Here is a 25,443-nt window from a genome sequence, read left to right as displayed (position 1 = left end):
GCCGGGTCGAGCTGCTTGACAGACCGTGCATGGGGAGGTTGAACGATGCGGACTAGGTTAGAAGTAACCGAGCTCCCAGATCATAGCTCGTTCATGTTCACATATTTTATGAGAGAATGAAAGAGTTTCCACGACTGAAACCAGGATTTCAATCACTGGTAGAACGTTTCTAAACTAAAGGAGGAGTGCTAATGGACATGCTGGCGTATGATCTTGATTTACCCCCAATCCCCTTCCTTCTATCACTGGACTTCTGAACCTCATATTCTCTCTACAGACACTGTATCTCACTCGACTTAGCAGTCGGCGCGGCCAACGATGACACTCCACTTATCCTTGTGCCACGTTTGACCATCGATCCACTCGCCGTTGGTCTTGCAGACTTGGATGATATGATCCGTACCGTCAGCAATCACACCGAAAGAGTCAAGCTCGCGGGAATTCTGTGCCTGCAAAAAGTTAGCTTGAAAATAGCCTTGTCAAGATGGCATTACTTGTGTACTAACATGGTTACACCACCAAATCGCAGACTTCCAGCTGCAGCTCACACGAGCACAGGTGTTAGGACCAGGTGGGTGATAAGGCTTTCCCTTGACGCCTCTGAGGTACTTGGAACCCTTGACGATGATACTCTGATCAGCCATAGCCTTGGTGACGTTGCACGCGAAAGCGGCGCTGTCAAAGTCGTTTCGCTTGTGGACGGCAGGAGAGGGAAGCTCGAAGTCGAGGTCAAAGTCTTCCGCGTAATTGGGGTTGATGACCTGAAGCTCCGCAAGAACCTGCTCGACCGTTCCAGCAAGAATCAACTTCGCGCCCCCGGGGGCAGCCTGGACCTCCCACTGCGGAATGACGATGCCGAAACCATCGATAGGGGCCTGAAGCTCCGAGGCTTGCTTTTGGCCGGGGAGAGCAGAAACCTTATTCAAATCAGTACACGGGAGGGCCTTGAAACGAAGGGAGGGGATATCATACGCTAGCTGCGAATAGAGCAGTGTGGGTGAGGACCTTGCTGAAATGCATTTTGGAGTGTGTAACGACTGATGAAAGATAATGTGGTCGGTTTTACTAAGGCTCGAGTTACTTCAGGGGTAGGGTATAGTTGAGGTAATGTTGCTAGAAAAGTGAGAACGAGGTTGGCGGTCCGCTTTTATGTATACACATTCCAGTTTCCAAGGGCCCTTAAATGGAGGTGCATTGAAGAATTGGCACGCAGCTTTTAAGATCTTTGTCAGTGAAAATGACACATACGTGATTCAGTGCGATGTGACCATTATGTGTCTATCACCACCGACGTGGGATAATTCATCTCGCTGATACCAACGTAGCACCTAAGATCACAAGTTCGTGACGCCTCAAGTGCTCTAGTTCTTAAACATGTTACATGGCGCATTGCCTGGGAGACGGATGTTGACGACCGTAATTTGTCCCAGCCATGTATGTAGTCTTTACATGCAGGGAAGCACAATGTGTAACAAGGACCGCTAAGTGTGGCTTCTGGCACGAAATAAAGCAGCTGACAGGATCGGTATAGGAAATTGTGCACATGATATTCGAACGGTTGGATGCAAAAGGCCAGAATGGCAACTGTTTGTGCTCTCTCTTGGAGGTTCAGGTCAACCCTCCTCTCATACTTAGCTACCTGGTCTGTCAAGGCAGCCAAGATGGCGTGTTTCTCTCGGGAAGCACAATACGGGGATTGCGTAAATCATCATGAATATCCAGAAATCTCTTTGGTGGTCACGAGGACCTCTTCTTGGTCTGTCCGCCCTACGCCTCGAACCACGGTGCTTCATGATTCACCTCAGTACCATTTTTGAAACCTTCCTCAACTACAGATCATGATAAATCAGTGAAAGTGATAAAGTCATCGACACGTTGCATTTAAGGCGGCTGCTTTTAGATACGGGGTGGCAGCCGATGAAGACTTTGAGAATTTAGTTACAAGTATGGAAAGTTCCGTTGACGAGACTCCCATCAGAAATATTTCAGTCTACAATGTAGAATGGAGGGCCAAAGGAATCATGATGAACAGCGGTACAACGGGACGTCAGGCAATGTCAAAAATCCTGAGTTCCGATGCTGATCTCAGATCAGACGGACCTGGTGCCACGGCGAGGCCCAGGTACATGCCGTCAAATTTACGTCCATAGAGATATCCAGATCGGTCACATTGATGACTAGAGCACCAACGCGTGTCGCCGTGTGACCATCTTGCCATTCAATTATAAGCAAGTACATCTCGCGGATGGCATTCCTTCTCGACTCATAGATTCCGAGCATGAGACATCCCCACTGGCCGTTCTCGAGGCGTTCAAGAAAGTCAAACGGGCTTGCCGTAGGTGTCTTTCTATCTGTCATCGAAAGCTTGTGGCCCCCAAGAGTGAGTCCGGCCCAGCCCGACGATTTGCTCTTGTTTGAATTAACACAAAAGAGAGAGGCCGACAGCAAAGGAGTCTTGAAGTGAATGGCGACAGCTGAGCGACTGTCTGGGCAGAGTTCCGAATCTTGATCCAGTTGCAAGTAGTTACAAGCCGTGGAGAGCATGCCGTTCTCTGACTCGAATTGAAGTCCGCGCATAAATGGAATCAAGCACTCTGAAGAGTCGAGGTAGGGGTAACATATCCAACGAATTGCGCCAGCCCAGCCAGCCCAGGTCCATGAAGGAAAGAACTGCCTTCTCCTGGGGTTGACTTTGTGTTCATGGCACCAAGAAAGTGCAGCAAAGAAATATGGCCCGATGAGCTCCTTATTTTCCTTCACTGGCGAGTACGGTATTCCAACAAAGTTCAGAATTGGCGGACTTCTTTGAGCCAATATCTTTAATAGACCAATTGCAGCCTTCAATGAGTCGGTGTCGAATGTGAGGGTTCTGGTTGTAAATTGTTGAAGAGGACGGAAGAAATCGTGCAGGCGGCACGCTATCGCTTGATCCGTTGTCTGTTTCCCATCCACTTCCCAAGGTTCTCTATTCGAATATTTGTGTTCTGGTTGGCCCATGAAGTGACTTAAAAGAAAGATTCCGTTCTTCCATTGGGGCCACTGGATCCTATGTCGGGCGTCTATGTGCTCGACCCCGCCCAGCCCTTCCATCCAGCTTGCTCTCTGACACTCAAAAAATGCTTGATGCTCTGTGAAAATAATCCGCCGACGCGAAAGTAATCCTTCTTGAAAGGTCCACCCTCTTGTGAACCATTTAGATTTGAACTCCACATAGCAGGCCGGATGAGGTCCAGTATTCATGATTGTAATGCCTTCGAGATAAAGGATATTCTGCTCGAGACGCTCGGTCAGACTGACTCCAGTAAGCCCATAGGTCTCATCCTGGCCAGCTGCAGCTACAATAGTGAGCTCTGCATTGCTGTATATCAGGTCCATCCTGCGGATTTGATCCTCAACTTCACGTTTGTCTTCCTGGTCGATGCAGTATTTATCGATCCATAGATAACGGTATCCTAGACCTCGTGTGACTGTAATAGCGTCTTTCACAGACGCTGACATATCTTCCCAGAGCAATTTGCCGTCACGTTGGTGTGAGAATGTTGTAGATTGACCCCAAACATAGCTTAAGGCAACCCATGGCATAGTTTCAAGACCAGGCTTGATGTGGAGTGTTTCGCAGTCGATCAGCTTCATACCAGGCACAATCAACTCTTCCCGATGCTCAGAACCATCACAATCCAAACCGTGGTCTTCTCTACAGTTATCAATCCACAGCCGGCCCCGTTCATAGTCGAATGATTTGGGAATGGCTTGAGGTCTGAGAATCCCACCATGGGCGATACTAGGTACGCATACAACGTATTCGTGGTACTGATTGGCGTGGTTATCGAAGAAATCTTCATCGAATACGAGCTGGTTTCTGGGAGTGATACCCAGCATCAAGCTGTCTTGAGCCCCTGGTGTATTGCGAAACACACCGCGAGCATATTGTAAGTATGAAAATGCTTGGAGGACAAAGCCGGTATTCATGACCGCGGGTTCAAAAACCTGGGCAAAAGACTTGATGCTGCGCGACCAAAAGGTAAAGAGCAAGTTGCAAAGTGCGCATTCGCTCTGCGATATGGTCAGGAACCTGGTAGCATCTTCGTCCAGGACTAATCCCTCTGCTGGCAACGCTTTAGAACTCAACGATGTCATCGCCTGACCGAAATCAAGTGACATGCATGCATCGCAGACAAAATGCGGCTTTGATGTTGACATTTCGATGTCTATTGCCCTTGAATGTGGCAAGTTGGTGCTGCCTAAATTGGATCCGTGGGAAATATTGTGAGCCAGTGAGGGGTTCGAGCAGGATCAAGCCAATCATGCATGCTATGACCAAGGCGGCCTCGATAGCACTGCCAGTGTATCGAATGAGTGAATGAGTAGTCCAGGCACCGACATATTACTCCTGTTCCCTACTTACATAATCATACAACGAGGATTCAGCTTGATTGGACGTGATTTGAGACTCTGACAATTGGCCAGCAAATATACGCACAGCTTTGTCTTTCCGTATTGAATCAAGTTTTCAATTAGCCAGTACCGCTTTGCAGCATGGGATTTGTTTGGGTGAAAATAGACTTAGATAGATACTACGACTGATGATTGTAATACCAGGCAACGCGGCGAGATCTCCAGACTCAACCAACTGCGGCTGTCTCGCTAGCCTTCCTCTTATCGTCAGGGTACTGCACCGACATATACCTCAGATCTCCCGTCATGCCAATATTCCCTACAGGATTGAGGCCAAGCCACTCCTTCAGCTCCTCGCTACAGGTGTCCTGGACTGCCTTGGGAAGTTTGGCTGTCCAGTTGACCTGTTGACGCATGAATGGTGCAGTGTAATATCCAAACAGAAGTGCCCGGTCCTGGTCCTTGGTGATGTTGCTACCAGAGGTGTGCCACACACGACCGTCCATGACAATGATATCGCCGGCCTTACCTTCGAAAGGGACCAGCATCTCTGGCGCATTATCGGGCACCTCCTTGCGATAAACCCACTTGTTCGACCCGGGTATGTATTGGGTTGCACCATTCTCCTTGTTGACATCCGTCAGACACCAGATGACATTGAGCGCCCAGACATTCTGCCACGGATCAGGAAAGACGATACTCTGGTCCGAATGCAAGGCCATACTCTGCGATCCGGGTCGGGCAATGTTTGCAGTGAAGTTGCTGATGAGGAAATTCTCGCCCAGCACGGCCTTGACCATGGAGATGGCAGTCGGGTGAGAAATGAGCTCACGGAAGATCTTGTCGAGCTCTAGCAAGTAGAACACCCGCACGTTGCTGGGGTTGGGGTCCAGGAACGACAGGTATGTGTCCTCGCCACGAGCTTCAGCCGCTGCTTTTGCCTTCCATAGCCGGTCAAGTACGCCAGCAGCCTCTTCTGTTGTGAGAACCGACGGGACACGAACCCATCCATGTTCTCTGAGGTGAGTCTTTGCCTCCTCAAGGTCGAAAGCCATATTGACGACAGGCGACACGGAGAGTATCTACGTTTATGCAAGGCCGTGCTGCCTCAAGGAATATCTTCAAGAGACTTTAAAGAGAGCAGATTAAGAATCTCGAATCCCTTTGAAGCGAAATGATACTTCATGTAGCAGCAACGATGCACTGAGAAATCTGATGACTCCCCACACTTGATCAAAAAAGGAATGAAAATGAACGGGTTGAGTCAAAGGAAACGGAGGTGAACTCAATATATTCCCGGATTTCGTTTCCAGAAGCAGGCTCTGCCAACCCCGCCTCTATGCATGCTACCCTCGCATCGATGCAGCTTACGCCGAGTGATGAATTGCAACTACCCAATAGCACTTACAAACTTTACATACGATCGGCATTCGTTGGGCCACAACCAGAATGCACGGGGTCGCCCAGTCGCAATATTGATAAGAGAACCGCGTCAGGCGTACAATGTGAGTAGACGTACGTATCTAGCCACAGTATCCGTAGGTAACTCAAATTAGGTTGCGATATGAATGAGTTGACACCGTTGCTCATGAAGACCGCTGATCAGGGTCGCCGGCACAGACAAGTTTGATGTAACAGGAGCTCTAAAACGCACGTGGGCGACTCGTTGAAAGTTGAAGCAGCATGAAGACATTGGAGATGTGCTACTCGCAGCACAACGAGTGGCGCTTCCAGTCGTTGGATCATCCCGAGCTTTATCAAAGGTCTTAGCCCCGATCATTATCGATGATCACTGAGATCACATGAAGCTGAAGTTCATGTGAATCTCTTAGATACTGGTCTTGGGTCGCCTCATCCACCAGTACGTCTGTTTACGCCGTGCGGCGAACTCATCAGGTACGGGACACACATAATGGGGGCCATCAAAGCCCTCTGACGCGTAAAGTCTTCTGCCTCGATCCGAACCCTCTACGACCGCCTGTATCATTGAATAAGCCTTTGATCTTTTCTTGATGGGGTAACAAAAGAAAGTAAAGCCACAACTTACATCGACACCCATCTCATCAGCAATAGCAAGACCTGCTCTTACTAGTAGTCTCCCCGCTCCCTGACATTGGAACTCAGGATCACACATCAACATATCAAGTGCTATAGCTCGCGGAAGTGAGCCAAAGATTAGCTTCAGATGTTCAAGTAAATCAGGTGAGGTATGAGCTTCTCCAATGTACCAACCAATCTTGCGCCGCTCTCCTCGATAGCTCGTTGTCTCGGCGCAAGAAAGCTACGAAAGATAGCTTGTGCAAATCTCTTCTCCTCATCGTTCTTCCAGTAGTCGCCACCAAGCTCAGGCAGCGGCGGGACAGGGCCGTCCTTGTAGACATTCCACTTCGCAGCCGCCACAATCTGGCCAGTGTTCGTGTCGATGCACTTCAGGAAGATGCTATAAGGATCCCCATGAAACATAGCGAGCATACGCTCGCTACCCAACTTGCGGCCTTCGGAGGTGCTGTGCTCAGGGAAGACTGCATCGACAAATTCGTGGTCGTTGGCAAAGGCCAAGGACACTATCTCGAAGACGCGGGGGATGTCGTTCTCGGTACATTGCCGAACCTCTAGGTGCATCTTTTGGCTATGCATAGTCTCTTTTGAGCCTACTGATCGATCTCACGAGGAAGAATACTTCGAGAATGGCATCGAGGTGTCGGAGTCAGTCTCAGTGCAATTGAAATCTCTTCTTACTTGTTTCATGCTCGTGTGTGGGGCAAGAAATGTCCTTGAGCCTTTTGAGTTCCCTTGACATCATTCTGAGTTCGCTCGTCTCAAACAGGCGAGTTGCAGACGAAACCGAGCTCCACGGATCCGCCTGCTCAGCGGCGCAGAGACACCCTTGGTGTTCTTCGCCATCAGATTCTGACACGACTTATCAATAGAAACTGAGCGCATGCGATTTTGATATTTTCGGTCCCTAGGGAAAGCTCGCATCTAGAAACAATGCCGAGATAGAGCGGAGATGCTAAGGAAGTGTCGGCAGTTCCGTCACATCCCCTTGCTATCTACAGGTTTAGCTATGGTTTCATTGTGATGCCTATTGAATATTCAATGATACAAGAACACTGATTGCCTCGATTAACCATTGATCTATCCTCCATCTTTCCCAGACATGTGTTGATGAGTGATGGCGGCGAGATATCCGATGTCGTAAACTCAAAGGCGGCTGGGGCCGAACGGTCAAGAACGGTGATTGGTTGCAATTTTCCTGTCACGATCGGGGATACCTAGCTTCTGCAGCAGCCACCACATTCTCCCTTTCAATGGGAAGATTCGTTCCGTCAAAGTAGGAGATCCTTTGTGGCTGAAGAAGTCTCAAAGACGGCGCTCAATCGTATGATTGGCTATGAGAATTACCATGTGCTGTTTTGGGCATCCCTTGATCGCATCGAGTCTAGACTAGGTACTTGGCATAGTCATGGCAAATTCGTTGCGTTGCGGGCACATGTAAGCCGTCCTTAGACAATTCTACTCTTAAGGTTCGTTGGTCGATCAATATCGGCCCAGTGGGATATACTAGAGCCCCTGTCCTAGGTGAGATTTTGAGACGAGAGCTTGGGGATTGACCGGTGATCCTTCGAAGGATTCTGCCCTACAGCGCTAGTCGGCCAAATCCCAGACGATAGCCGGAACTTCGGAGTGATATCCAGCAGGCAGCGGCAACTTGGGGGCCGGCTTAAAACGGTTTCTCCCCCATCGAAGCTTACGCAAGTTCCAATCTTACATGTTTTCTTCGAAATGGACGCTTCACATTCGCAACCAAAGCCCGCTGCATCGAGCTCCGACTCCATGTCGTCGAGTCCGGACCCGGCCGATGGGCTTGCCCCGCTGCAGACCGTGAGGCGCGGGAAGAAGAGGTACGCCGCTTGTGCCAACGTACCATCGTCCTCGTCTAACAAGGGGCTACAGAATCCCGAGAATGTCTCCCCAGATGGCCACGTTTTCTCTAGGGAAGCGACCACGAGTTAAGCGAAGTTGTGCAGGCAAAGTGCGATCGGGCTGCATTACGTGCAAGTAAGTTGTCGCAACGTCTTGGCTCGTATTCGATGCTGACCCTGAACGTCTAGACGGCGACACATCAAATGTGACGAAACTCGCCCCTTTTGTTTGAAATGCACCAAGTCGCCTCGAGGGCCTGGCGTATGCGAAGGTTATGAATTCCAGCAGAAGCAACCAGATCGCCAACGACAACCACGCCTGATCATCTCAAAGGGAACTTGGCGGGTCTGGCCTGCCGCTGTCCTCAGGGAACCCGGCTATGAGTCCGCATTCTTCAGCAATCCGCAAGAGAAAGTCTACTTTGACTTTTGGCAGCACCTCGTGGCTAACATCTACCTCTTCCCCAACGACATCATGGTCCGCGTCGTCCCGCAGCTCGCGCGTCGTGAGCCAGCGATCAAGCACGCCGCCCTTGCCATGGCTGGAATGGCCCGCGCCCTCGTTCCATCGCTAATCAGGCGGTCCAGGAAGGAACTCCACGCCAACGGACCGCACTATGAGTTCGCTCTACAGCAATACGGCCGCGCGATCAAGCTTGTTCGCAGCTCTCAACCGTCGAGCGAGAACATGCTCTGGGCCATCGTCTGCTGCGTGCTCTTCGTCACGTTCGAGTGTCTCCACGGCGACCGCAACGCAGCACTGTCGCATGTGAATCATGCTTACAAGATGATGGAGACCTACTTCAACCAGCGCTCTATGGTCGAGGACCGTCCCGTGACGGACTCCATCCGTGCAGTGTGCGATGATGCTGCGTGGGTGTTTCAGGGTCTGACGATGCAGGCTTGGTCGCACAATGTGCTGCACTCCAAGGATGCTTCGCAAATTAGCTGGTGTTGTCGGGGCAGCAAGCGCACTTACGCTGTTGAGGAGATGCCAACGGTCTTCACAGATGTCCACATGGCACGGCGTTGGTGGAGGGTCGTGCAGCATTACACGTGTCATAGATGTCCCATCTACACGGAAATGTTTGTCGATGGACTTTCGAAGGAGATGCTGGTGGGCAGCTATGTACGGCCAGCTCTATCTCCGAGCCACCTGGATGAGCTGGCCGCTGTGCTTCCTGAGTTCCTTGGCCATCTACGACGTTGGCAGAATGCCTTTCAAGGTGTCTACGACACCCTGCGGGCGAACCAGGAACAGGATTTCCACGCCTATGTGGACGCCTGTAACTTGCGCGTACAGTACCTCACCCTCTGGACCGATGTCTCAAGTTTGAGCTACAAGGATATCAAAATGATGATCATGCTGACGCCATCATTCCGCGAAATGGTTCAGCTTAGCCGTATTGTTCTTTCGGCGCAACAAAACTGCGGCGGGTGCACTGAGACATTCAGCATGGACAACGGTCCCACTCTACCGTTATTGATTGTTGCGTGTCGATGCCGAGAGGATAGTGTGAGAAGAGAGGCGACAGAGCTGTTGGGCAAGTACCACCGTCGAGATGGGCTTTGGGACAGTAGAGCTTTCCACAGCGTCGCGCTGAAGAATGTGGCGATTGAGAATGAGAACGCGACCGAGGGAAACGATGTTGAGCAGTGGTCACGCATGTCGAGACGCGAGGTGCGCTTCAGTCGCGAGGGGGATGTGTCCGGCAGGATGTTTAGATGGCAGCCGGACTTAGAGGAGTGGAAGCATGTTGAGGAGTCTTTGTCGGTGGTTTGTTAGGAAGCAGTTTCGTCGGCAACGTAGCTTCATGTATTAAGGATTGTTGAGGTCCAAAACCCGGAGCGCGATCTCACGTTCATCAAGCAAGAACATTGCCCATGCCGCAAATCGTCTGAGGCCCGCTCCCGACTTCAACCATTCCTAAATCCATCGTTTCATCCGGTCATCGGATCGCATTCTCCTCGTTCAGATACAATTTACCGATCCTCCGCAATATCCAGAGCTTCCAGCACCAACTTTCTCATTTCCGAGGTGATGAGAATTTGATCGAGACTGTCGCGGGTGGCCCAAATCCCCTTCGAGTGCTCCTTCTTCTCGACTTGAAACTCTGTTCCTTCAACCGCAACTACGTAGCTCAGCTGGAGAGCATGGCGCTTCACGATCTTCTCTTTCCCTATCGACGTTACCTCGATCTTCTCGGTGGTGTATCTTATGCGAGACAACGGAGCGGTAATGTCTAATACCTTCATTTGCGTCTCTTCGGCAACTTCGCGTATGATAGCGTCACGAATAGCAGAATCCGTGGCGTCGACCTTTCCTCCAGGTATTTCGAAAACGTCTGGATAATACTTCTCGTCGGAGTTGCGTTTGAGGAGAAGGATGCTGGGGGTCGGAGTGTCATGTCGCAAGATCGCAGCGCCAACTGTCACTTTGTCGACTCGGGCAGAATCGCTTGCGGTGAAGTGAAGCTGGGCTTCATTGCGTGACATTGATAAAAACTCCATGCCTCGTTCGAGTTTCTGTTCACCTATAATTGCAAGCTTTTTCGTGGCGGTCTTCCAGACTTCAGACGTCGACCAGTTCCGAGTGGTGCTGGCATCCAAGTGAAGTAGACGAGGACGAAAGGAGAAAATGAAGTAAAGACGGGCAGCGGAAAAACGACTTTTATGACTACGTTGGTCACAGTTCGCACTAAGGGGAGTAGTAGTAATAAGGTACTAGTGAGCCTTTTGACTGGCCGCGAAAATGTAGAGCTATCAAGGTAGAAAGCCCCTTTCGACTGGATGACTGCATGTGATGACTAGATAGGTGCATTGCTACATTCATTCCAAGCATTAATATGAAAGATTTAGAAAATAGCACTTATCGTAAACCACATCTATTTCAATCCACTAGTGGAGTACATCTTCTACCTGAAAAGGAGGTGGCCGCGACTTGGGGCTTGATCCTAGCTTCCGGTAGAAAAGTTCCTGTAGCTCTGTGTCATCTTCTTGGAGCCAAATGTGAAGAAAATCCCCCAGGAACATGTCAAAACCTTCTGTTCCACTTTCTGCATATGTGCTGGCATGCTTCATGTCGGGCATGATGCTTGGCCAGTCACCAATTAAGTCAGTTTCACTCGCAGACAAGTTGGTTTCACCTAATAAATAGGTATGAATGCCCGTAAGAAAGTCATTATCACCAGTTTTGTACCACTTGGATGCTCCATGCCACCAAAGAAATATTGAATCGTCCTCGAAGTGGACCCAAACATTGGGATCCGCACCATGAAGTAGGAAAAGCCAAATGTAGGTCCCCCATGAATTGGAAAGCGCTCTATTGTCGATGGATGCGATGATCCATGTTTGCCAGCAAGTTAAACCTGATCCCGATCGTGTTGTGAGCAGAGATGGCCCATTAGGATCTGCTCCTGCTTCGAAACATTTGGAAATATACTCGCCAGCCCTTATCTTATATGATTGAGACACCTTCCGGTCGAAAGTGGGTTGGAAAAGAAGGTGGGAGAACTCATGTAGACAGAAGTCCAGAAGCATGTTGTGATACGAGTCCCGCTTGCTTCGACGTCCCAGTTGGTAGAATCCACCATCCAAGCTGATCGGCCATGAGTCTGCCACGAGATCGATATAAACAGCAATGCCAAGGCTTCCATCAGTCTCTGTGGCGTAAACTAGTTCAGATGAGTCGAGTTGAACACAATCTGTCGCTAAATTCGGTGAGCCGATACTTGGAGTCGGAATTTGAACTTCGAGAATGCGGATCAGTTCTTTGCAGAAAGTCAATAGTCGATCTTGAGTCAACTCGCGGCGTTCAAAGCAAGCTTTAACATAATGCCGGACAAAAACGTCCAAGCCTCCCTTGACGAAGCCCTTGCAAGGATGGAACAGTTTCAAAGATGCCAAGAAAGCCTGGAGACGGAAATCAGCTACGACGAAGAACTGAACTTCGGCGTCGATGAGACTTTTAATGTGTGGCTGCGACAAAAACTCAGTCACGGATCGATGTATGCATACAACCTGCTCATTTACCGGATGTTCGTAGCTGATCCTCTCAAAATGGTCGTACCAGGCATGAGTATGCAGGAATGCACCACTGCCTTTGTCGATGATCTCAAATCTCGCTTCTTGATGGGTTTGTGCAGTATCGTTCTGCAGGCTGCTCTGGATTTCATTAAGGAGACTTTCGCTTATATTGTACTTGCTCTCTTCCTGTGACGTGATCTTTTTGAGCTGGCCATGTTTCCAGCCACATACACCCCTCATCAACCGTGGTCGAGTATCGTCTGCAGAAAGTTTTACCTCAAGAAGGCCCATGCAACATTGGTAGACCGACCGTCTAGCTTTGTCTTGTCTTGAGATCCAACTTCCATCGGCGTCATTTGCGATCGGAAAGCCGAAAGCGAAATTTGGATCTTTCTCGTAGTCGTCCAAGAACGCAAGTTCTGTGAGCAGTAAAGGTAAAGCAATGTAGCCAGGATGGGCTTGCTCCGCTGCAAGGAGAAGCATTCGCGTCGCCCTCATTCTATCCAGTTTATTGGTGTGATTCCCAGTTCTTATGGAGGTTAGAATTGACGCGAATAGCTCTTCAACGCCTGCAGGCAAAGCTTCGAGTCTTGCCTCGAGATTCTCCACTCGTTCCCCAGAAAGAAGACCCCATTTAAGGCCTCTCAAGGTGATCTTTACCCAGAGGAACACGCCTTCAGCTTTGTCCTTGATCTTATATATGAGATGTTCAACTCTTGTGTCCTCTGAAGAATATGATCTGAAGTCTTCATTGTCGGCTAATTCACTGTTGATGTACGCTTCGATGTCTCGGCTCGTGATGTCTTGCAGGCGGATTCCAGGGCAGTTGACTAGCCTCTGTCGAAAGACCTCCCATTCACGGCTTGAAACGCACAGTTTTATATCCTCTGGGACACTCTTAGACCAATTGCGAAGCATCTTGATCATCTTGTCGTGGTCTCCATCAAACTCGTCTAGACCGTCGATGAAGATTGCAATCTTGTGTGAAGAAAAGAAAGTCGTTTGTCGCAAAAGATGGGAGAAGGCTGACTCGATCTCGGAGCTCTGGATTGAGAACGCTCTTCTTTGAGAAGCTTTACTCCACTGCTTTGGAAAGACTGTCTCGAGCAGGGCGGGAGCTTGCTCCAGAATAGAGTATGAAAGCGCCCGAAGCAGCCCATCTAATGACTTTTGAGCTGTGGACCCAAGCTTCCAAAAGAAGAAGTTTGCCAAAATCAGCGTCTTTTCTCCAGCCCAGTCTTTGAGATAGGATTCCGTAGCTGTGCTTTGGCAGAGGTACTTCATAAGTGTCGATTTTCCTGCACCAGGTTTGCCAGAGACATGGAAGATGCCTCCACCATGAGATAGCCAGTCTATTAGATCTTGTTGTGCTTGAAGCTCTCGAGCAGTTCTCTCTAAGGATATGTGTGACTGATAATCGGATTCCTCGTAGGAAGAGTCGTCTGATGTGGGACCAGAGTCCGGTACCTCGAATTGATCGGAGTTCTGGCCGCCTTCGTTCGGCGACTCATTCTCTCCTCGAGACACATGGCTTGAGCCATCGCTATGGCTGGAATCGGACCCATCGTTCGAATCGAAATTGCTTGTGGGCGGTGTGCTCGAGCCCAAAAGCCAGGAAAATGTCTTTTCGTGGGCGCGTTCAATCTCATCGAACCTCCTCGTCATGTCGCCGACATAGAGCTTCTCCAGAATCAAGCGTTGGGCAGTGCTTTCGACAGCCTCCTTCGAGCGGGACAGGATATCGTGGGCACTTTCCACCAAACCCGGAACATGTTTCCACAGCTCGATATTGAACTGCAGTTCCTTGATGTTTTTGCCCAAATGCTGCATATCAGTCGCGTTGATGTGTCCTTGGGCCGAAATCTCATCAAGACGGCGACTCAGTTCCGACCTAAGAAAAAGGAAACCTGTTAGCAAGCACGCCCTTTATTTTCTCGTTGCTTGACCTAGGCTTCTTACCTCGTTAGTTGAGTGAGCTGCAAATGGATCCTGGATCTGCAATCATCCAAGTCTTTCTGGAGTGTTTCCTTTTCATCCTTTTTCCGGAAATCCTTGACCATCTTTGACAGAATGTGGCGCTTTTTGGTCGACTTCAGCCCAGCCAGGAGGGTCATCAGCTGAACTGTGAGGCTCTTGTACTCCTCAACAAGATCCAGCAGCTGGGCCTCATTTGTATTCCTTGGTGCACCAATCGTCCTAGTGTTGAGACCTGTGACGTGTTCCTCGACGAGTTTGACCCGACGCTCCAGATCAGCATTGTCTTTGAAGGTCGCGGACCCGGTCCGCTCAATCTCCCGTGCCACTGTAACATTCTCGGCCGCGAAGTCGATGAACGTGATGATGGCACTGACGAGGCCGATGATCTCGAGTGGGGTCATATTTCCGTAACGTCAGGGTCGCAGAGGCAACAAGTAGGGGGAAGGAAGGTGCTGCCAGGTTGCGTAAGAGTGCAATTGCGTCCAAGGCCTCGGAGGGCACATCCGCCAGGAGCATGTGGGAGTATTTCGTCGCCAAACGTTGTCGAGAAACGAGGTGAAGCGATCGAAAGTGAGGGGTATTTGGCAGAGCGTATTTGAAAGGGAGTAACAGAGGGTTTCCTCGAGCAGGCTCTCTGTCAGACGATTCTGCCTGCAGGATACGTCTTGGCCGGGCCAATGATGGCAAGAGCTGGAGCGGCGAAGTTGCTGCAAGTTGCTGATCTCGGTGTGAATCTGACCAATCGCAGCTTCCATTCAGAAAGTGAGGCATTCTTCCCTGGCGACCAACGGCGAGACGACATTGCCTCCATGTCTTCTTCCTTGTGTTACCTAAAAGCTACCCCGTCGTTGCTATTATCATAGGTGTCTCATCCTCTCTTACTTTTGTCATTGTAGCCGCCTCCAGTCTTTCTCCAACTTTCACTGTCTGTCTGATTATTCGTGGACGAATATGACGGAAATAGGGTCGTATAGTGATACCGCTTCGAGAAAAACATATGTATATGTATTGACGCCATCTAAAGATTGATACGATACTTCATCTCACAGCTGTGACGTTTGATGAGATGAAAGAATTCCTCCCTGCTATAATCACATCCCTTCATCAACCCTCGCGTCAACCTAATCTGAATCAATCACGATGACCTCAATCTCCCGTACTTCCTTCGAGATACGTATTGATACCTCCGCCTCGTCCCTTCCTCCAAACTCCCTCTTCAACCGAGCCTCCAACCACCCCCCAAACCCAGCAAACATCCCAACTCCCTTCCACCTCTCACAAAACGCCCCCATAACCTCCATCCTCTCCCTCTCAACAGCCTTCATCCTCCCCTCCATCCACCTCCCGCCTCTCCCCCCCTCAACAACCCCCATCTCCCCCAAACCCCATATGAACTTTGCCTCACAAACAAGGCAAAAGTACGGCGGCTGTCTTGAGTCCTCACCTAACCCGCCCGTTCCCTGCATGACGCAAGCATAGTAAACGCAATGATCCATCCCAAGACAATGACCAACCTCATGAACCGCCGTCCTCGCAACACGTGAAAACCACATACCGTACAAATCCTCCTCCGCCAGCTTCTTATTCCGCGATGCCTCCCTCGGCACAAGAACGTTCCTCGACGCAGAAATAGCAGCGCCCATAGCCGTCCCCTTCACCCTCCTCAAATCAACGAGAATCTCACCACCGCCCTCCTTCTTCCCCTTCCCCTTCCCTTTACCTCCCCTCCCATCCACCTCCATCCCACCTCCCCCATCCTTCTCCCTCTCCATCTCCTCCTGCTCCTCCCACCACTCACACGCCTCCCTCCCAAACCGTCCACAATGACTCGCAGGCCACCCATGCCCCCTCTCAACCCCCATAACCCCATCCATCGCCGGCCGATACCGAAACGAACTGACTGTACAAATCCTGCTCCCACCAAACGCCCTCCCGCAACAGAAATCATCATCCTCGTCTTCGTATAGATCCTGCGCGATGAGCATACACGCAGCGTACGCGTCGCCCGGCAGAACCCCTGAAAGCGCGTCGAGGAGGTCGTTGAGGTTGAGTTGGTATTTTGCAAAGTTATCGGGGGACGGACGGCATCGGATTCCGACAACGGGGGCAGTAGGTGAGGTGCCTGTCGCGAGACCGATCATGAAGGCCTTCTTCTCCTTCCCCTTCCCCCGAGGAACGCACTCTTCCCACTTGACGAACCTAAACGCAGTAGGAAGAACCTTCACAGGAAGAGGATGATAAAACGCCTCAAAATACGAAACCACATCCTCAACCCTCGGCTGCTTCAATCCCCCTTCCACACCGCTCGACTCCCCAGATAAGTCCGGAACCTCCCACTCCCTCACAAACCCAACACCCCCATGCACATCCACCCCCGGAAAATCAGCAACATACAACGTCTTCCTCCCCCCCCGTAATCCGATTCCTCCACTCCCCCGAAGCCCACGCCCTCAAACTCTGCGGCGGATACCGCGGTTCCAGCGCGAGGTCGTCGTCGGGGAGGACGAGCGGGCCGGGAAAAGTGGAGGGGTCGGGCGGGAGTGGTGCGGAGTTGTTGTCAGCTGCAGCTCCGGGTGCGGCGGGGCCGGGCCCGGGCCCGGGATTGGAGTTGGAATTGGAGGTACCGGCATCGGCATCGGCAACCGGGATAACCCTCCCAGACCTCGTCGTCGCTGCAACGCGTTTTTCAACGGGTACGCGGAGGAAATTTGCCCTGGAGCGGCCGTAGGCTGAGGCGTCGACGATGATGGATGTGTGTTGGCATGTTCTGGGCTGTTTTCGGGGTGCCATGGTTATGTGAGTTTGTAAGGTGGACGGTCGAGATTCCAAAGCGCTGACGGGAGATGTAAGTTGCCTTATAGACGTCGTCCTCAAACTTCCACAATTATCGGCACTGCTGTGCCGTAGGATGAGTCACAAAGAAAATGCCATAATTTTGAAACGAGGTAAATATTTGCCCATTGTTCGAGGTACGAAGCGATTCACGAAGAGGTTGAGACGATACTTGGTGGGGGGCCAAACGACCCCGCTTTCGGCGCTGCTGCCTACGATCCCCCAAAAAGCCACCAGACTCATGGCCCTCTGCTGCCACTCTTTCACCTCACCTCACCTCGCTTCACCTTGCCTTGCCCTCAAGTATCTGGTCTAGCTACCTAGGTAGTTAGCTCCTCGAACCCCTAAAATATCTACCTAGAACAGTCGCCTCGCGAATCCCCAAGGCGCACCACGCAGCCTTGCCTCACGTTTCACGATCCAGCCCAGTCAAAATCCAGGGACACGAGAGAGACGAGACGTCCTGGTTGCGCCTCAGTCGCCCAAGGGCATCACATCCAAACCCACAATACCTCCCTCGCAACGCCGTCAGTCGCAGCTCTCAGGCATATACCAGACCATTACCCCCAAATCAACAACAAGGAGCAAAAGACCGAGGGATCTATGCAAAGGCGAAAAGGACGTCCGGAAAAGCCTCCTACATCACATCCTATCCGAGCAAGGCGTCTCGGTCCCAAAGAACCTCCAAACCCCTCACGTATCCTATCCCTCTCTCACCATCAAAGATGCCACAGCTCAACCTACCTTCGGACCCGGCATCCGCGGAATCTCTGCCCCTGAAGCCTGCCAAACCCTCAGACGAGGGGGGGCAAAATACTGCTCACGCTCATGCTCAGACAGCGACAGACAGGCGCATAGATCCTCTCGAACCCTCCATCATCAACCCGCGAAAACCCTTATCAGTCACCCTTATCAGTCAGCCCAACCAAGGTAAGGAACCGTGGGCACCAAACGGGAATAAAAAGGGCCAAAGAAAGAGTAGTCAAAACGCCATCCAGCACAAAGAGCGAGAATGAAGAGACACCCGCGCTCGGCCAGGTCTAGACCTCCTCCTCTGTACTGCCATCTCTAGTTGCTGCCTCGAGGCTTGTGCCCTTCTGCCCAGTGTCTCGCAGCATTCCGTGCATGTGCCGCGCGAATCGACATGTCGCCTCCGATGTCGCGCTTGCGCTTGAGCAAACAACTCAGCATAGACCTCTTCTTCCTCCTCCTCCTCCTCCTCCTCCTCCTCCTCCTCTTCTCTGGGATAATTATGCTGCAAAGGATAGACTCACTCATAACCACAACACAGCAATGCCGCGCCCGCACCGCCGGGACCGCAAATCCTTCCTCCTGCAACCACATGGACCGCGCGACCCCACCACCGCGACGGGACTACCGCCCGTCCCGCAATCCACATCCGCCGTCCGCATCCGCCGGGTCTGTCGCAGCGTGGCATACCGACCCTATCTCCCCGTCGCGTCTATTGCAGAATCTGGCATCGCTCCTCCTTCGCTCTCCGGAACCAAGCCTCATCTTTTCGCGGGATAATTATCCCAAGAGCAATGATCGTGTCAATGCCACTCTCAAAAGACGAAGTGTCCGACCCTTCAGGACTCACCATGGCTCAGTTGCTCACCGATCAAGCTTGGCCCATCAAACGCGCCCGTCATCTCGCTCTTCCCGCTTGTCCCGAGGCACACCACCCATCAATCAACATCTCGTCACCGATTGCGCGCCCCGTCCCATCCCGTGGTTTGCCTCCCGTTGGCCGGGCGAATGACGCGACGCCACAGCATACTTGGATATCCAGAAGCTAAATAGCAACCAGGCCTTGATGTATGCCTTTTGCCTCGGGGTCAATTCCTCCAATCCATCCCCCTGATGATTCGCGCGCATTGAGGTTCTCCCACATCCAGTCGAGTAGTCGCAGCCAACCATGCCTCGGTAGGCCTTTGTACGCGTCGTCGCGTGACAGGAAACAAAAAAGCTAGACCGTCGCAAAATCTCGTGTAAAATATTAGTGACAACCCAAAGAACCATGAAAACACACACAAAGTGTGTAAGCTCACCACACCATACGCGTCGTCGCCCGCGTCGCGGTTGGGAGTTCTCGACTCTGTAAGAGCAAAGCGCAAAAAAGTTTCCCGGCTCTGAAACCAGCCCGTCTTTCCCCGGAATCCCACCTCCGCGAACCGCGGCACCAACCACTCTGACCGAGCGCATCCCACCCGCATCAACCGTGGTGAACACCCAACACCAATGTTCACACCCCCTCCATCCCATCCTTTCCCCCCACGGAGGAGAGACGAACGGTCACCCCAGCGAACAGATGCCGTCTGCAGAACATAAGATTATTTCGTCTCTTCTCACCATGACGGGGTGAGCGCAGAGTTCAGCTCGCACGTCGCAGGGTCCTGCTCGTGCCTGAACCCAAAAAAGAAGACAAAAGAGCCCTGTCCTGCGATGCTGCATCCGAGGCACAAATCGGACGTGGCATCGCTGCTGGCCACACGTGGTCCAATGGAGGAGCGAGGGTACCTGGCAAGTGACGGGATGTGATGTGATGGCCGCGGCGGCAACATCACCATCAGCAGCAGCCGTGGCATTGTATCGAAGGATCACCCTCATTCCCGACAGTTGTTGAGCGGCAGAGTAGCAGTGCACTGCGTTGTGCCTGACATGCCGTTGGGCAAATCCTTTCCCGCGTCCGCGGACTACCGCCAACGGCCACGACGCTGCATCTCGAAGGGTGCCAGTTACAAGATATCCGTGTCGTCACCAACGACTCCCCCTTCACCGGTTGGGCCTGAGGTGAAGTTGCAATAGAGACCTCCCCAGGGCCTTACCGGTTGATAATACTCTCTCGATCTGCCTAGGCCGGACCGAAAAGTGAACCCGGCTCAAGGTTTCCGCAACCTAAGTTTATCGCTCGATATTCCCCATCAGTGCGCCGTCGTCTCCTTACCCCGAGATCACATATTGATCAATTCCGGGGTTTCGAATGTCTCGCAGCGAAAAGCACATCATCCCCATGGTAAGACGTAGCAAAGTAGAAAGTAATCTGCGGCTTTCTTCTTATCGCGGGTTGACGGGCGATCACGGGGTCTCAGACATTGGTGGCGCCGAACCTTTGCATCAGGCCGCAGCATTCCTCGGTCCCGAAAGCGAAAGGATAAAAAAGAATTCCCCGATCGAGCGTGCGCGCGCGCGCCAGTCCAAGCTGCCACGAGGGCGCAGTCTGTAAGGTACGGGTGGTTATTCGGAATTAGCATCGAACCTTTTCCTCTACATGCGCCTCGGTGTAAGTCAAACAGAGGGCAGACAGAGTCCCAACGCGCAAAACTCGGCCATTCGCCTTTTCGCGCGTAAGCTGCTGTCGCTTTCCTCTTCTATTGGCCAGTCCAGTCTTCAAAGTCGGATTCTGGGCTTGCTGGCGCTGTTGAGTAAGGTATTATTGATTTGACTTTGACGCTGCAGCGCCGTTCCTTTGAATGGAGAAACGCAAAGAAGAGAAAGACTCTTCCATGGCTCCAAAGCGGGAATTGGCTTTTCATTCCTCTCTCTCTCAATTGACTTTTCAGCCCCCAAAAGCGCCATGAAGTGTTTCCCAGGCATTGCCGCCACCAACCCCAATATCGGGGATCCTTGGAATCTAAGTCATCGTCGCAGGAATGTTCCTGTGAAGATTTTGACAGCTATTTGCGGTCACATCGAATTCCAGCCATGTTTCCGCTTTGGGGACACTTGCCCGTGCACACACGCAATCGTGACACCAACTGTTGGCGCCGATGTCTCCCGCAACGCCTCGTGGCATTGTGCGACGGAGTCCCAAGAGAAACACCCATTCTTGGCCACACGCCGCACCATGACGATGGATGGCCTGGAATGAAAAGCGAAACCGCCCAGGAGCGCACCGAGCTCTCCGGTAGAAAGGCCGGGGACTTTGTTGCCTTCTGTCCAGGCGGCCTGTTTGATCCGAACTGCCTATAGGTCATCCGAAGACGACCTCTCATCTCATTGAACGAGTAAATCATCCACCTTGTGGAATTATTCGCCGTTACTTCCCTCGTATCTGCCGGCATCAACTGTTGGGAGTCTAAGTAGACCCATGAACCATCATCATTACCAAATAGAGGAGGGGGCGCACGCGACATCAACTTTATCCAGGTGTCGACAACCTGGTTCCGAGGGAACTGTAAGCCGCTTCAACGGATGGCTTACAGGTAAGGACGCCACGCCCCTCGCTAGCTACCCTCTTTCATCCCAAACATAGAAGTAACCTACCGCCACTGTATCATCCGAATTTGGATTCCTTCGGGACCGGAGAGTGAAAATTCTGATCCCTTTCTTGCCTCTTTCTGTTGAGATTCGAGTGCCGACCTTGGCTTGACGGCTTGCCTGCGGTGATGGGTCTGTGGCTTGCCGCCGACCGATGACTTCGAACTTCGAGAAAAGTCTCGCCGCATGCAGATTTTTTTTCAAACCGCTGACGACCAACTGTCAAAATGGAAGTACCTTTTCCCATTTCTTCTTCTTCTTCCTGTTTGGCCGAGTCCAGGCCGGTCCAAAGGTACCGGTCTTCCACGCACGCAGGCTCAACTCAAAGGCCAAAGAGGATCCAGTCGAGCCTCCGCATCGGCCTCCTGTTCGGTCATAATTCCCCGTCAAAAATTCAGAGTCATCGGGCCCCCACCCGGTAAGCCGGCTTCGTTCCCTGACATGGATGTGTGCAACTTTTTTTCAGTTCACATGTGAAGTGGGCACAGCGAAGAGGCTGTTGGATGAGGGATCCTTCTTCCTGTGGGCTTCCTCGATGCAACCGTACTGACAGAGAAAAGAATTGGGCGGTACTGCTGCAAGGTGAGGCTTCCACGCGCGCTTCTACCGGAGCCCTAAGGCTAGAGCCCAGGCACCGGATGGTATCCGTCATGCCCGTCACCGGCCACCCGTGTCTTCCCCTCTCGCTTCCGTCCCCTCTGCATTTGGTAAGTCAGCATCGGCGAATGGACTGCCAATCCAACCCTCCATCAGGGCACGACTAATGCAAGGGACGCAAGACCAAGAGGGAAAAAACCTCATCTCCAATCCAGGTACCGCACCGGCGGGCTTGAGAATATCGACTCAACAAGTGCGTGCAGACTGCAGAGATTGTGACGCTGCACACCCTCTTCCGTCGACACGGCTGCACCAGTTAGGTACAGTAGATGCAAGCTTTGGGCGTAATCGATGGCTGTGCTCTCGTAAGGGTGTCGAACCCCAGATGCCTCGGTCGACCATGTTCTGACCGGCCCCAAATTTCTCGAGGCTGGCCCGTCTCCGGTCGACGGCGCAGCCTTGAGGACTATTGGGCCAAGCGCCCACGGGATTTGCGCCGCTTGCCGGCTTCGAGAGGGGCGAACAGGTAGACCGAATGCCGTTGGAGTGAAGGCTCTCGCCTTCGCTACACATTTTGCCCAATGACAGGCAAAAGGGACGAGAGCCAACGGGAATAGCAGAGTGGGTTCCCTGGCCCGCAAAAGAGAACTCCATCCATCGTGATTATGATATAATCACATCTCATTCGATCGATTAGCCAACAAGACGTCGTCAGATCTTAGGAGGCGATTGTTGGGCGTGCCATGTCCCTATCTGGTTCCACCGGGGCTGGCCGGCGTCCCTCTTCGCGAACCACGCCGTTTGCTGAGTGAACCTAGGGCTTGAGCTCAGCGGCGTATGTACAACTGGCGTTAGGTCAAATCAGAAGTGCCAGGCAAAAGTGTCAAGCATGCAATAAGCGAACAAGCCCATTCCGCTGCACCAAGGAAGGATCTGTGACCCCACCTTGAGATTCCACCGGCAGGCCTAGATGAAGTGAGTCGAAAGACGAAAGCATCCGATGTACTACGGCGCAGTATATGGTTAAAAGTTTTTTTCATGCCGGGAGGAGTTCTCGCAAAACCCGCCGCATATGCAGGTCGGCCGGCATACTCAGAAGCCACATCCCTTCCGTCAAGGACTGGAAATATTCTCGGGCGGCACCGGAGCCAGGTAGATAGCGAGCATGTGACAGATTGCTACGTAGCAAGACTTCGTTTGTAGAAATGGACTTTTAGGCAAGAAGGCCATGGTGAGAAATTGCGCAGACCGGAGGAGAAGAAGAAGGCTCGTTGCGAGTTCTCGCGGTCATCAGCCAACTTCTTAGTGACAACCGGATATTGCGGTCGTTAACGCGCTGAACCAGGCGAGAGGGATACGGGAGCTCTCTCCGTACAGCGAGGGGAAAAGTCTGCCGGAATAGTGAGACGTCACGAATGAATTGGCGATTCTAAGGGAAACTGTGCTCCCGTCTAAGCTTTGCAGTGGCCCGCCATTGTGCCATACGGCTTTGCCGTTGTGCCAATGCAGTAGCATCTATCCTCAAGACGGGAGTAACAAGACGGAAGGCGGGATAGGAAGGACGAGCCGACCAGCGTTGTCATCCGTGGAGCCACCTGATAGTGAGACTGGCCCCTAGACCTCGATATCTTTGCGAGACGTGGAACAGAGTTTGCTTCCAAGGCAGATGACGCTGCTGGAAGCCGCATGTGGTGCCATCATCCGAGAAGAAGCAATGATGGGGCGGCCAGAAACCGAGGTTGCATTCCAGTCGTTGCTGAAAATTCAAAATTTAGAAGTTGGCCAAAGTGGAGGATCCTTGCCAGAATGTTGGTGGAGAATGCCCGACACACGTGGTATCGGAGCTCAGACCTGCGAGTTGAGACTTGAGAGGGGCTCCGCGTCGTGATCTTTGCTCTATGGTCGCAGCGTAATGTTACCGGGCTGTACCCGTAGCATTCCTTTTCTTAAGACAACACATGCAGCGTTGACGAGGGCAGTGCCAGTTCGGAGCAAGGTGCAGCTGTCAAAGAGAGGGCTGAGATGTCGATGTCCAAGGAGAAGATGCTTCTGTTCATGGATATGCGGGAAGTGGATGCAAAATGAGTCTTGATGCTGGCTGAATCTGGCCATGATGAAAGCGATGTGACCGTGATGCCGGCAAGCTGATTCAAGTTAAGCCTCGTCGATACGTCGAACTCAAAGCCGGCCCGCCTTTTCGCAAGCTGGTCGTTGAATCTTGGAGCCGTCGGGAGCTTCAAACCAGTACGTATAGTTAGTCGTCCACGGAGTATTCGATTGAGTGTCACGAAGGTGTAGGTACTCGTGCCTCTAACGTCCTCCAGCGAGTCCAGCCAGGAACAGGAAGGGATCGACAAGCTGCGAGTCAACGAATGCCTGGCCTGACACATCCCAACGATGCAAGGTAAAAGGAGATGATCGCGCGACTCCGGGAACATGGCTTGCCCATGTCCGTTGCCCAGGCGAATTGGCATACTGGTCGAGGCGCTTCCGAGACTTCGGGGCAGGACTATACCTAGAGGCGAAAGACAGGGAGAGGACGTTCGTCCCTCTGGGCCTACCCCGCCCCGGTAGCAGGCGTGCGTACGACAAGATGGGCGCCAAGCGCTTGACTGACCAAGATCCAGAAATCCGCCTGATAGAAGCAGAGCCATTCACCAAGTTCCATCCATCCCGCCAGCCTCAAAGGAGGCGCTTCGTTGCCCTGAGTGAGGCTCCCAGCGTTTCGCTACAATGTTCCGAACTTGCGACAATGGTCTCGCACCATCGATTCTCCCTGTAGCAGCGACGCTTGGCAGGCAATATGGCCGACGGACACGAGGTGCTGGCTGAATCGAGTCCAAGAGCCTGGCAACTGGCAATGTGCTTCTTTGCGACCTCAGCTGGGCGGCAGCGTTGTTACGTCGGCGGCTGCTTGCGGAGAAGACGTTGACATTCCCCAGCCTTTTTTTTTCTCCTCCCTAAGAAACAAGTTGCATTTGTCATTGAGATCGGATTTGCAGGCAGCAAACTGATGGGGCTAGATTTTCCGGGGTTGGAACTTGCAAGACCAGCGGCCATAGGACAATTTTCGACCAACAATACTGAACGCTTGAAGGAACCAAGCCTAAGGTGACTATGGCGCTGCATCGGAATGAGAAGGGCTTCAGCAACCTGATATGCCTGGCCGGATGAATTGACAAGATACCGCCCCGCGTATCGAAAAGCCCCCCTGTTGCAGTTCAGCTATCGTCTCCCAATGTCCCGTAAGTATTCGTAGATGTGCGGCTGCTCTGTTATGACAACCACTGCAAAGCAAACAGTGTTTACCTAGGCAGCCTATGGGCGTGAGCTCGACTGTTTGTTGTGGTGCATTGACCTGAGTGGGGTTCTGCCCGTGTCGTATTACCAGGAAACTATCGTAGTGACAGTCGCTGCTATGACCAGTCCA

General features: G+C 52.0%; 8 protein-coding genes across 8 annotated transcripts; 1 reads left to right on the top strand and 7 right to left on the bottom strand.

Moving 5' to 3' along the window:
* Positions 1-296: 296 nt before the first annotated feature.
* On the bottom strand, positions 297-1,020 carry HER10_EVM0002767 (uncharacterized protein; the record flags this gene model as incomplete). The annotated part of the gene is made up of 3 exons (XM_035472463.1): positions 297-449; positions 507-917; positions 973-1,020. 3 exons carry the CDS (start codon positions 1,018-1,020, stop codon positions 297-299), a joined length of 612 nt encoding a protein of 203 aa, XP_035333811.1.
* Positions 1,021-2,085: 1,065 nt separating this feature from the next.
* On the bottom strand, positions 2,086-4,200 carry HER10_EVM0006280 (tol protein; the record flags this gene model as incomplete). The annotated part of the gene is made up of 1 exon (XM_035475871.1): positions 2,086-4,200. One exon carries the CDS (start codon positions 4,198-4,200, stop codon positions 2,086-2,088), a length of 2,115 nt encoding a protein of 704 aa, XP_035334042.1.
* A 422-nt stretch (positions 4,201-4,622) lies between these two features.
* On the bottom strand, positions 4,623-5,450 carry HER10_EVM0010474 (uncharacterized protein; the record flags this gene model as incomplete). Its single annotated transcript, XM_035479932.1, has 1 exon — positions 4,623-5,450. One exon carries the CDS (start codon positions 5,448-5,450, stop codon positions 4,623-4,625), a length of 828 nt encoding a protein of 275 aa, XP_035334334.1.
* Positions 5,451-6,223: 773 nt separating this feature from the next.
* On the bottom strand, positions 6,224-7,017 carry HER10_EVM0002547 (uncharacterized protein; the record flags this gene model as incomplete). The annotated part of the gene is made up of 2 exons (XM_035472253.1): positions 6,224-6,543; positions 6,624-7,017. The coding sequence occupies 2 exons, from the start codon at positions 7,015-7,017 to the stop codon at positions 6,224-6,226; spliced, it is 714 nt and encodes a 237-aa protein (XP_035333795.1).
* Positions 7,018-8,181: 1,164 nt separating this feature from the next.
* Positions 8,182-10,107, top strand: HER10_EVM0004721 (uncharacterized protein; the record flags this gene model as incomplete). The annotated part of the gene is made up of 3 exons (XM_035474355.1): positions 8,182-8,300; positions 8,353-8,457; positions 8,511-10,107. The coding sequence occupies 3 exons, from the start codon at positions 8,182-8,184 to the stop codon at positions 10,105-10,107; spliced, it is 1,821 nt and encodes a 606-aa protein (XP_035333946.1).
* A 197-nt stretch (positions 10,108-10,304) lies between these two features.
* HER10_EVM0009750 (uncharacterized protein) lies at positions 10,305-10,817 on the bottom strand (the record flags this gene model as incomplete). The annotated part of the gene is made up of 1 exon (XM_035479226.1): positions 10,305-10,817. One exon carries the CDS (start codon positions 10,815-10,817, stop codon positions 10,305-10,307), a length of 513 nt encoding a protein of 170 aa, XP_035334284.1.
* Positions 10,818-11,219: 402 nt separating this feature from the next.
* Positions 11,220-14,725, bottom strand: HER10_EVM0010752 (uncharacterized protein; the record flags this gene model as incomplete). The annotated part of the gene is made up of 3 exons (XM_035480202.1): positions 11,220-11,935; positions 12,416-14,238; positions 14,307-14,725. The coding sequence occupies 3 exons, from the start codon at positions 14,723-14,725 to the stop codon at positions 11,220-11,222; spliced, it is 2,958 nt and encodes a 985-aa protein (XP_035334359.1).
* Positions 14,726-15,445: 720 nt separating this feature from the next.
* On the bottom strand, positions 15,446-16,683 carry HER10_EVM0004388 (uncharacterized protein; the record flags this gene model as incomplete). Its single annotated transcript, XM_035474036.1, has 1 exon — positions 15,446-16,683. The coding sequence occupies exon 1, from the start codon at positions 16,463-16,465 to the stop codon at positions 15,446-15,448; it is 1,020 nt and encodes a 339-aa protein (XP_035333913.1). The 5' UTR covers positions 16,466-16,683.
* Positions 16,684-25,443: the final 8,760 nt, after the last annotated feature.

The sequence above is a fragment of the Colletotrichum scovillei genome (genome assembly GCF_011075155.1).
Source record: "Colletotrichum scovillei strain TJNH1 chromosome Unknown Contig00005, whole genome shotgun sequence".
Taxonomy (NCBI): domain Eukaryota; kingdom Fungi; phylum Ascomycota; class Sordariomycetes; order Glomerellales; family Glomerellaceae; genus Colletotrichum; species Colletotrichum scovillei.
This window is presented reverse-complemented; position numbering and strand designations above follow the sequence as displayed.